This window comes from Triturus cristatus, chromosome 2_1 (assembly GCF_964204655.1).
Source record: "Triturus cristatus chromosome 2_1, aTriCri1.1, whole genome shotgun sequence".
Lineage (NCBI taxonomy): Eukaryota > Metazoa > Chordata > Amphibia > Caudata > Salamandridae > Triturus > Triturus cristatus.
Window position 1 is genome coordinate 383,589,659 of NC_140581.1, and position 12,487 is coordinate 383,602,145.

At 42.4% G+C, this 12,487-nt stretch overlaps 1 protein-coding gene across 2 annotated transcripts in view; it reads right to left on the reverse strand.

Moving 5' to 3' along the window:
- LOC146865348 (3',5'-cyclic-AMP phosphodiesterase 4D) overlaps nt 1-12,487 on the reverse strand; it is a 1,349,871-nt gene that overhangs the window by 742,272 nt on the left and 595,112 nt on the right. Inside the window, exon 1 of one of the 2 annotated variants that reach the window (XM_085631460.1) lies at nt 6,323-6,711. The exons of the other annotated variant lie outside the window; for it this stretch is intronic. Coding sequence (XP_085487586.1) covers nt 6,323-6,411 — 89 coding nt within the window. The 5' untranslated portion in view covers nt 6,412-6,711. Of the gene's footprint in view, nt 1-6,322; nt 6,712-12,487 lie in introns of those variants that run through there. 2 annotated transcript variants of the gene reach the window in all.

Consider the following 12,487-nt stretch of genomic DNA (forward strand, 5'->3'; position numbering starts at 1 on the left):
CCCTGACATAAACTGCTTAAATTATGTTTCAATAAAAGTGTCCTTGATACAGAGTTTGGTTGCATCTGTAGCAGACTCCTAGGAACGGTGAATACGTAAACATTAGAACTGGTTAGGTTATTACATCAAATAACACCTGAAACCAATCAGACCCGAAATGACACAGGCGCAAGATGTCTCAATATCAGTGCCACGGAGATACTCCTTCATATATTCTCTCTCTCTCTCTCACATGTTTATAGGTTAGTGGGAATGGACCCGCTGCTGGATAATTCTTGATTCTTTTTTTCATAAAAGTTCAGTAAAGATGACTGAGCGGTTTGAGGATGACTGGAACATACATTTTATGCATGCAGTAATACACGTGCAGGCAATAATACCTATTTAGGAATTCAGCTCAATGTCCATCTCTTTTCTGCAAGCACAGCAAGAACTGACAAATAAATGATCCACTAATGGCCATTCACATTCATTTGATCTATCTAATTACCTGATGTGGTTTTGCAAAGGGTCCTATGCTGCAGCTTCCTCCACAATGTCATGCGTATTTGTTTTCGCCGCCATGGGATGATGGACATTGAGTCGAAAGGAAAAACAGAGGAGGAAGCGCCATTGGCGATCATAATGCTGATAGCTCGTAGAACAACGTCATGACCAATATTTGGAAGTGTTTGGGGCCTCAATTAGGGTTTGGAAGAGTTGAGCAGTTCAGTACTCCCCACCCCCCACCACCACCACCACCACTTTTGGTTTCCCCTCCTCTAGCAAGCGCCAGATTCACACTGAAGGGGGTGATATTGTGACTGCGATTCTATTGTGGTGTAAATTCCTTTCATATGGGTCCACAGCGGCACTGCCACCGTCCTACTACGATGGATCTATGGAGGTGCAACAATATTTCACTCCACCTCTTTCTTGACTACGTCTGTCCCTTTCCCATGATGCCGATGGACGATGTGTTCCATCCTCAGTAGTTTATTACCCTGCTATAAAAGTTAAGATGGTGCGACTGAAAAACAGTGAAAGGACCGTTTTTTTGGTCGGGGCTCCAATGTGACACCGCTCGCACATACCCATCAGCACCCATAACAACTGCAGAGCGACACTGGCCATTTACAGGGGGCCATTTTTTGGTAAAATAGTGCATGGGGGGGCAGGCACGGGAAAATTAGAAGAAATTATCTTCAACATGTCCTTCTCTCCACAGGATTCACCGCTTTTGAAGCGGACACTCAGTAGCCACAGCAGTTAAGGAGAATTTACAGCAATCCAGAGTGCCCTCTCTCAGTGTCTCCATTTACACTCTTGAGGATCAGAGAATGTTTCTAGACTCTCAATAAGGCGCTCTCAAAGGGGATTCAAGAACCGCCGCCTGCTCCGCTTCTACCCGCTGACATTATGTACACATACGGACACTTACCCTATCATCCTAGCTATGCTCAGAGAATACAAACCATTTCTGTGTGCGTAATTTACTGCGACTAGTTAACTTTAAATAAATAACATTTTTTACGTATCAAATGTGTGCTTGACTAAGTTCTGACCTAGATATTCTCTCACAATTCTGACAAAGGTTATCCTTTTTTAACACCAGTAAAGCGTGAATAGGCCCTCCTTACGAATAGCGCATTCTTTTCCAACCCATGTGCAAAATCCTGTTTACACAGGAATCAGAATTTGAAGTGTTGTTATAATTACCACAGCCCCACAATTTTCCCCAGAAAAATTTCAGCAGTTGAAACCGGATAAATTTTACAGAGGGAAAATGCACAGCAAAGCACCAGTTATGCCCCATTTTTAATTGAAATATTTGGAAAACGATTTAATTATCACACAATCCCTGAGGTACCAAATTATAAAACGTGCAATAATTATCATATTTGCCATGTCACGACTAGTAATGAGGGCTTTAGAGGTCTGCTTTAACAGCATCATTACATGTTCAGGGCTATTCCGATCCCTGAGTAAACAGGAGTTTGCAAAGGGATCTGAATTATAAGTTGTGTGATCAAACCCTCACAGTTTTCTCTTGATGGATTACACCAGGTCAAACCTGCCAAATGCTACCGGGAGAAAAAGCCCAGAATAAAAGGCAAACCATGTGAAATTTGGCATGCTAAACCCCAATTCTGCAAGTTATGTCTCAATTCAAGTGATTTGAGCGCAGGGAGGGGGTTTAATTAAAAAAAAACTTAAGGTAACTTACCATTGCCGTCCCGTGTCATCCGTCTGAACAGGAAGCAGCCACAGGCAGCCTCCTTCCCCTCCCCTCAGCCAATCACAACACAGCAATGGCAGCTTTGTGATTGGCTGGGACACCGACCCCACAGGCATCTATTGGGAGGTCATTTTCTCAATGTAGGCTGTGTGCAGCCTACGTAGAGAAAATGCAGAGTGCGTATGACTGGTTTGGTCGGCCCTGGGGCCGACCATACCGTCAGCGCACTCAGAGTGGGCAAGCCACTCCTCCCCTGGACTCCAGAAGACCCGCCCACCCCCAACCAGGCATACCCTTCTGCTTTCTCGCAGGGCGAGAAGCAGAGACATAAAATGGTATTTAAAATTTTATGTTTCTGCTTCTCGCACTGCGAGAAAGAAGTGGGGCGACGCTCCTCCGCCGACGTGGAGGAGCCGCATTGGATAAATCTCACACAAGGGTAATAAGTATTTACCAGGTGTTGTAAATAACCCTACCTATTCCATTATCATCAATCATAACCCTAGTGCCTGAAAGATAACTGCACTTGTGGCTGCCTGTTTAGTAGTAAAATACAGCAATAATCAGTGTTGAGTGGGGTGCCTGAAGCTTTGGGTCCCGGTGCCACCGCACCTGCTGCACTATTGAAATCATGAGTTTTCCAGACGCCAATCATTAGCAAGTGAAAGCAGCCTGCGGCAGTGCTCTGTAGTAACCCATCTCTTTGTGGATTAGAGATATGTGGGCGTTTGACGCAGCCCACCATCTGTCAATTTACCCAGAACTGCCTCTTGTAAATTCATATCATTTCCCATTTTTCATATTATCACAAACAGAAATCATAATCTATTAGCGAACATGTATTTGTAAATCAACTAAAAAGTTCTTAGTGGGTTTAAGAGAGCTTGTTAAATTTTGTACTCAATGAATACATGTTTTGTCATGCGCACAGGTTTTACATCTTTGTTCCTTGCAGGCCTATGAACATGCATACCACAGCCTAAACATCATCTCATGGACTATAGCATGATCAGAAAAGAAGCACACCTTACAGTGGAAGCCCACAAATGACCTTTCTATAGACTTTAAGATTTTACCCAACAAATTCGAAATGAAAAATTGGTATTTGCACACTGTGCCATGGAATAAAAAAAAACAGAGGGATATCAGATTCGTCATGTATAAGGCTTATGACCCCCAGTTAATTTAAAATTACTGTATGCCATTTGTAAAGAAATAAGTGACCCTGTAACTCCCTTATAACTTTTCGAACCACTGGACCTGATTCACAGAACTATTACTGTCCATGGGTCAAGCTCACATCCACAAAAGGCGTCACCTGTAAATTCAGGAAACAGATCTTGACGGGAGAAACAATGGCCCGTTTACATTGTATTACAGGATTTGGCACATACATCGATGGAAAATCTTCAAAAAAGAGAATTTTAGGAAGTCTTACATTGCGATAGTGGCAGGCAAATGGATGCTCCCATGAGATGAGAAAGTGGTGTTTGAACGACAAATATGACGACGACACACAAAATCTCAGCTTCATTTTATTCGCAAACATCAGCAGTGGTTTTCACACACTAGTGACAGCAAACTTACACCTACACATATTTCGACTTCTACATATTTGTTGTGATTTAGACCCAAAAGGCATGTAGAAGAACACATGTAACTGAAGCAGTGAACATGAAAATGTACTTCAAATACATTTCCTTCCAGAAAAAGAAAATTAAAACAACATGCCCCATCCGTGGCTGAGAATATTTAAAGCAGAAAAATAATATTTATGAACACTGGAGAATGTATAGGTACAAGTGAACAATCAGATTCTGTGTGTGTGATAGCTTTGGCAACAAAAATTGAGGTCTTAATGGGTTGCATGCATAGAATTGTACTGTGTGTCCAGGATGAGTCTCTGACCTGAGTGCATCTTCTCTTGAATGGGAGAGTTAAGCTACAAACGGGAATTTCAGAAGTGTAAATGGATGGTAAACAATGACAGGTCTTCCTGGTGGAAAGCATGAACAGAATCCCAATGTGCATCGAATACGTCTAGAAACTAAGGGGCATATTATCAAGGACGGCGTTAAAATTATAGCCGCTTTAGCGGCAGTTTTCTGCCACTAAACCAGTGAATTATATCGCATTATTTGCAAGGACACGCTAGCGCTTGTTTCCTTGATTCAGCTCCCGTTTTGTTCACGCCTCGCTTTGCATCTCTAACGAGATGCAAAGAAGGCGTGCCTGACAAAACACCATGGGAAAATATCGCTACCCCGGCTTCGTGATCTCATCAACGAGGGGTAGCGATATTTTAAATCCTGTTAACTATGCCTTAATGCAGGAATTTCCTGACTAAGGCATAGCTAACATGGGAGGTGGATTATGGTGATACGACCACAGAGTCGTATCACCAAGGCTATCTCCATTTTGGGGGCAACATCGCTGGTTTTCCAGCGATGTTGGCCCATTTCCCTGGTTAGCGCTGGAATTTTATCGCCCTGGAGTAACGCGCTAAACGGGTGATAAATTCCAGCGATAGACGGCAATAAATATAAAAGCGCTAAGCGCGTTTTGCTATTTTTATCACCGTCTGTTGCTGATATGCCCCCTCGTTCGTAAATCCCATCTGGGGACATGGGTTGTAGCTGGAGTTCAACGACCCCTAAGACCCTGCGTCCCAATAAAACTGCACCATTGTTAGGATCAGGCCTGCCAAGTCTCACTGAGGCTTCTGCATAAGCGAGTCGTAAAGTTATTCTGAGTACAGGCAAGCGGAGAGTGCAGGCGCGCGATGCAAGCTCGCGTGGGGACTTGCCATGACGAGCCCCTTAGCAGCGCACGTGCTCGCCAGAACAAACCAAACAAACACAAACGCAACTCTAATTCCATGCTGTTGGTAATTCCATAATGTACCTTTCGACCATTACTTTCGCAACATGGTATCATCTATAATTAGAGCCCACACAATCCGCACGCCACTAAACGGGGCGCTTTACATTTAAAACAACAGCAATTATCTGCCAGTGTCTTGTAAGTGCGCGCCTTTCTCCGAGGCAGCGGAGCCCCGGCGGGCCGCTAATGCCAACAAATTAAAACAGCTGTTGTGGGAGGCTTATGTGTCAGGCTGAAACATGTTGGCATCGACGGTACGCAGGCCACGACACGAGAGAAGATTCGAGATAACCTTTCCCGTCTGCGAGAGGCGCCCTGCACGGCGGCAGCTCCGTGTCCATCACACAGGCCGAGTGGTTTCATCCGGCGAACCCCCCCTCTCTGACAGCGAGATGGACGCGTCTACGGGCGGGAAGCCAACCTGCCTCTGTTTACAATCTCGTGCACATGCAGGCACAGAATAGTGTTTTATTAGAATTAAGTCTCGTTTTAAATTTTAACTCCCCCATGCAGGGTATCTCAACTCAAGCAATAACAAGATGCAGACAAGTGAACTGGCAGAGCTGCCCGCAGCCCATCATATGCATAAACACTGCGCCATATGCTGCTACAGGCACCACTTTGACGCTCACCGCCTATGTTCAATATGACAAAAACAGTTTTGTTTTATCTTTCTGAACGTCTCTTTTTCACCACATGGCACAATGTGTTTGTTCCTTTCAAGTGATAGATTTTATAAACAACCAGTATTTTTTCTATACTTTTTTGACAACAATGTGTATAATTTTATCATTTTTCAAGTATACTAACATATGGACATTTTACAGTTAAATTTAATCTGGAGAGAACTTTTCACACAGGACTGTTCTGTGTTTTTTTCTGACGAAATGTGCAGGACAGACGAGACTACAAATAGTGCAGGTAATCAAATAAGAGGTTGTTTTGGAACGCTTTCTTTACGCTACTGACAATAATAAGCCAAAAATAATACTAGCCCCATATGCTGCTGTATTCTACAGATCACATCAACCAAGCGACCCCTTTCTATTCAAAGGTTAAGTCCAATTAGGATCTACAGGGCGCGCGCGAGTATGGTGCTATACCAGACTCACCTGGAAGGGCTAATCCCTGTTTGGCCGGGCACAGAATTAAAAAGATACATTTAATCCACATACGCAGACTTAACTGATGTTCAGAAATACGTTAAACGCATCTACCTACCTGTAGGACTTCATGAATCGCAGCCTCATCTTGTTTCTGGGAGACGGGCGAGGGACAGAGACTCCCCGGGGATCCCAGAGGAGGGCCATTGCTAGGGCAGTGGCAGCTGTGAGGGGCCGCAGGGCTCTTCTGCTGGAGCCGGCCCGAGCTGGTCATCGAGCCCTGGACAGGGAGCCTGTGAGCCTCCTCCGGCGGTGCTGGGCCCTGGCAGGGAGCTGGACGTCTGGACGCGGGCACGAGCCAGCAGGGGATAAGCAGGATTCCTGCTGAGTGACACCTGCCTGCAAAGGAGCTTTCTGCCTGCAAGTTTTTTTCTTCTTCTATTGCCCTGTCTCTTGTTACGTGAAAGTATTATATGTGCAAGCTCTCCACGTCCAAAGTTTGTCTGTGGCAAACCGTGGATTGTAGCTCGCTTTCATAGCAGACACACACCCTCTAGGGTTACAACTACAAAAGATCCAACGGGAAGTGTTTACACAGGGTGTTTGCACATAGGCTGTGGCTCAGTTGGAAAAGGGTGACTGGAATTATTAATTAAAACCACCCTGCGTTGAAAAACCACATATCTGCAAGGCAGTGAATGCAGAGAGAGCAAATATAGTAAAAAAATGTACAACTAGCTTGTCTTTCCCTTCTTCCTTTGAACACGCCAGCAGAGGTCGAATGTGTGCTGTTTGTATTGATTTCATGAGCATCTCAGAAAGGACACGGTAAATAGGCTAGATGAAATATTACACAGCAAGTCAGCAGTGTGTGGAAACAGAAAACCAGCATTCAGCAGAGAGGGTGTTGAGAGAGAAATTACACGATGAAATACCAGTTAACATGACACAATAGAGTCTGCAGGGAGGGATGGCGACGCACTCCGTGCACAAGGCATAGGCGGCGGGCGGAGAGGGGCTGGAAGGGTGGTTGTAGGTAGAGATGCTTGGAAAATGCTCCAAGGTGCAATATACACTATGCACGGTGAAGTTAAGAGGGGGAAGTATTTAATAGTGAAGATACTCAGCGGGAAATGATGGTGGTGAGTCCGTGTTTTGTTTGTGAGTGCACGTGACAACCTGGCAGTGTCAGATAATCTTGGATAACAGGCTAGTATGTGGGCCTGTTTTGTGGCTGTGTGTTGGCCACTTTTATGCTGGAGAGTGCCAGTTTTGTGGCCATAAACATGGGAGAGAGACTGTCGAACCCACAACAGGGGGGGGGGGGGTCTCTATCTGAGAATCACATGACAAGCAACAGTGCTTTACTTGTAGTGCTTTTTCCTATGCCAGACAGCCTGAGGCCACGCGCTCACTCACTATTTTAACTTACAATCTTACAGGGGCAGCGGATGACCACAGAGCATGCAGCCACTCCTAGCATCGATAGGCTGCTAAGGGTAGAAGAACAGGGGAGTGTTAATGCTTTTACGTCCTTGTTAGGGAGTGTACATAGGGAATTTTACTGCTGCATTTCCCTTATATATCACCAAAATCTTTACCTGCAGCCAGAAGAAATGCGTGCAGTCACACACCCCTAAGAGACCATTCGGATGACATGTGTAAAAAACTTTAGAGTTGCCCCAGTTTGAAAATGTGGGACACCGCTTTTCCAGTGGCGGCTCCTCCGTTAAGGCAAAGGAGTGTCGCCTCACTGCTTTGCAGCAGTGAACTAAAGGAAACATAAAATGATAATAACTTGGTGTTATTATCATTTTATGTTTTCCTGCTGTGGCAGCTTTGCGGGTGAGGCTGAGCTGCTCACACAGGAGCAGTGGGGAGAAGTGGTTTGCCCACTCCAAGTGCTCATTAATGTTTTGCCGGCCGTCTCTCAACAAAGCTCTACTTCTTCAAAGAAGGTATGTTAAATTGTATTCTTCTTCAACGCAAAACTTTGATATGCACAAATTTGTATTTGCATATCAATTAAAATTTATCACCGTGATACGCACACGATCTACGCAAAACTTTGATACGCAGAAATCTGCATCTGCGTACCAATACAATGTTATCACCTTGATACCCACACGCCATTTATTAATTTATTTTAAAAAATAAATTAAAAAAAGTATGGTTTTTTTCCTCTGGTAATTTTCTTCTTGTGCAGTGATTTTGCTTGTTGTACATTTTTTAAAATTATATTGTGTGAATTAACATGCAAAGCATTAATGCTCCTCCACCTTTCCTTCAAGTTCCCAGGGATCCCCCTATTCCATGGCGTTCTTGGTACAGAGCTTTTACAAAATATCTGGGTGCTATTGGTGGCAACAGATATTGTCCAGAAAGGAAAAAATTCTTATTAGAACATAGTTTAGGTTTTGAAGGACAGTCAGTCGATGAGCACCTGCCACCGTATGAGGTGAGAGAGGGTGATGAAGATATGGATGAATATCAATTAGCAGTGAAAAAATTAGAAAAAACAGTTTGACATTCTACCCAGTTTAATTGTCAACAGACAAGTTTTTCACTAGGGAGCAGCAACAGGATGAATCCATCGTTACTTATGTTGCTGCTTTGCGTACACTAGCAGCTGAATGTGAATTTGAAAACTTTACATCTCAACTTATCAGAGATCAGATTGTAGTTAGATGTTGGGACAAGAAAGTTCAGGAGCAGTTACTAACATTAAAAAATCCTACACTCACTGAAACAATAGATATAGTCAAAAGCATAGAAATTTCACGTAAATTGTCTAAAGATTTAACAAAGAAAATTGACAGTGGTGTGTCAGTAGTTAAAGATAATACGAAAGAGAGCACTAGTCAAGCACAGAAGGGGCCTAGCAAGTATGTCTTTAAAAGAAAAGAAGGGAAGGATAATTTTTTCAATCAAAAGAACATTGTTTCAGGTGCGGTAACACAAGACACGGCTTCAATGGACTTCCTTGTCCTGCCATGAATGTAAAATGCAAGTTGTGTAGTAAAATGGGGCATTTTGCAAAAGTCTACCAAACGCCCAAAGAAAATATCAAAGTTAATTCGGTTATTGATAATGAAATGAGTGATGAGTCAGTAAATTAACAATATGAAAGAGATTTTATAGTTGTTGTTCAAAGTGATGAAATGGATTGTGTTGATCCATATGAAAATATTATTGTAGATGGAAAATCTTTGAACTTGTTAATTGATTCAGGTGCCAGGATGACCATGCTCACTTAAGATCTGTTCAAGAAAACGTGGAATGATAAGCATTTGCTTCCCCCGATTGAAACCCCTTTACATATGATCGAAGGAAGATTGAATTTACAGGATACTTTGAAGGTGATTTAAAATTTAAAGAGAGGGTGATTTTTGGAAAAATTTACGTAGCAAAGAAGGGATTGAATATCCTTGGGTGGTACCACCAAGGATTATTCGGAATGACTCTTAGACCAGGAAAAAAAGTCCAGGTTTCATTGGTTGCAGATTATCCTCTTAGCGACTAGTCTGACCCAGATACAAGGGTGTGAAATGGATAAACAAATATAAAGTTTTCAGTGAGAAGTTGGGAAGAATTTCCGGCTTCAAGCACTTGATCAAAGTACAAGGCGGTACCACCCCAGTTAAACATAAACTGAGGAATGTTCCTTTAAGTGTACTAGAAGAATTGTCACAAATTCTCAAGAAAATGTGTGAGGATGATGTCATAGAACCAATTGAGTCATCACTTTGGTTATCTCCATTGTTATTGCAAGAAAAAAAAATGGCCAACTTAGAGTCTGTGTGGACCTTAGAAGTCTAAATGAAGTTATCTGGGTAGACTCACATCCTCTACCACGCATCGATGACATTGTTTCTACATTCTCTGGCGCAAAAGTATTTAATAAAAATAGATTTGTCTTCTGCCTACCATCAGGTAGTACTTGATGAAACATGCAAACACTATACAGCCTTTGTCTCTCCCATTGGCACTTTTCAATTCAAGAGAATGCCCTTCGTATTGGCTTCTGCCGCTTCAGTTTTTCAACGTGTGCTGGAGAATGTTTTAAGTGGTATAAAAGAGTTGTAACGTTTCAAGACAACATCTTGGTGGCAGGAAAAGATCTTGTGCAACATGATGAGTTAATGGAACATGTTCTAAGGAAATTGCAAAGGGCTGGCATTGTTGCAAATTTCAAAAAGTGTAAATTTGCTTAGGAAAGTATAGAGAATCTCAGACATGTCATATTAGAAAAAGGAATATCACCAAGACATGGTTTAGTCAACCCCATCATCAATGCACATTGTCCCACAACCAAAGAACATCTCATCTTTTGTAGGTGTTTGTGAATTTTACGCAAAGTTTGTCGAAAATTTTTCAGCAAAAACTGTCAATTTGAGGGAGTTGCTTTAAAAAAAAAAATCTTTACATGGTCTGCTGTGTGTCAAGAGGAATTTGACAATCTCAAGAAAGAGATTAGTGCTCCAGGGGTTCTAGCACCTTTCGATCATTTGAGACAATGTATCATCACAGTCGATGCAAGCAACGATGGTTTGGGTGCGACTTTGTCTCAGATAAACAAACATGGAAAGGAAGTCACCCTAGGTTTCGCTTCAAGGTCACAGAGACAATGAAAAAATATATTCTGCAATTTAAAAATAACTTTTAGCGTGTTGTTGGGTGGTGGAGAGATTTAAGTGTTTCATTTGGGGAAGGAGGTTTGTGTTGCAAACTGATCACAAACCCGTGGTGAATATTTTATCTAGCACTGTTATCAGAGACCATACCCTGAGAATCTCAAGATTGAGTGCTAAGTAATTGCAATGTGACCTTAAAATTGAGTACATTCCTGGTGGGAAGAATGTAAGGGCAGACTATTTATCCCGTTTTCCCATTCCGGTTGATATCAATTATGTTTGTGATGAGGATCTTGATGAATGCTTGAAAGCAGCTGTGGATGTGTGTCAAGGACAAGCGATTAGTGAAGAACAATGGAAGTTGAGCATGGAAGATGATGGTGATCTGGTTATAGTGAAAAAAACTGTGATTGATGGTTGGCCGAGGGAACAAACTTTGCCTGCGAACTTGCAAGAATATGCAAAAATCGCAAATGAACTACATGTTCAGAAGAATGGAATTTTGATGAGAGGTGACAGATTTGTTCCCCCTTTCGATCTGAGGCAAAGAATTACTTATAATGGACATGAGGGTCATTTGGGGCAAACCATAACCAAAAGAAAAATTAGAGAAGATTATTGGTGGCCAGCAATGGACACTGACATAATTAACAAAGTTGAAAGGTATGTTATTTGTGCCAACAGTGACAAGAGTGTCAAACTCACCACTCTTCCCTTACAACCTTGTAGTTTACCTGAAGGTCCTTGGTTTAAAATTGCAGTTGATTTTATTGGTCCCTTCAATATGTTACAACGCAAATACAAGTTTGCTTTAGTCATCGTTGACTACTATAGCAAGTGGTGGGAAGTAGATTTCATGGAGGAACCCATGTTTTAAAGTCTCTTACATTTTTTTTCCTAAGGGAGGGATTTCCAAAGGAAATGGCTTCAGACAATTGAGTCCAGTTCATTTCCAGTGAGATGAGAGATTTTCTGGAAAAAAATGCTATGGTTCACAAACGTATCGCCCTTTACCATCCACAAGCCAATAATTTGGTGGAGAAAATGAATCGCACACTGGTAGATTGTATTCAATGGTCTATTCAAAATGCTGTTCCTGTTCAAGAGGCTGCTGAGAGCATGTTATGGTCTCATCGTACGACTCCTAATGCCATAACTGGTAAGAGTCCTTTTGAATTAATGAAGGGGTGTTTCTCAACGTCTAAGTTGTGTCCCGCATGGTTAAGGTCTTATCAGTCTAAAACGGACAATAGGAATTCTGTTGACGAGACCTTACGCCCTAAAGTAGAGTTGTATCAGAGCAAGATGAAAGAGTATTATGATAACAGACAGAGTTGGGGAAAACCACACAAGCATTGAGGTGGGTGATTGGGTTCGGATCAAAATTCCAAAACATGTTGTAAAAGGTAATTCTAAATTCAAAGATCCTCTACAAGTTGATGCTGTGTCTAAGAATGCGGTTAGGGTCAAAGGACATGAATGGTGGGATAAAACTAGAGTACATAAAATCATTGCCATGAGTGAGAAGGCGTGTATGTCTGCTGACCTTAGCAAAGTCTCCAACAGAAGAGAAACTTCTAAGCTTTTACACAAACGACTCAAGGGTTTTGACATGTTTGATGCCATGATGCAAAGAAATGTCGAGAAAG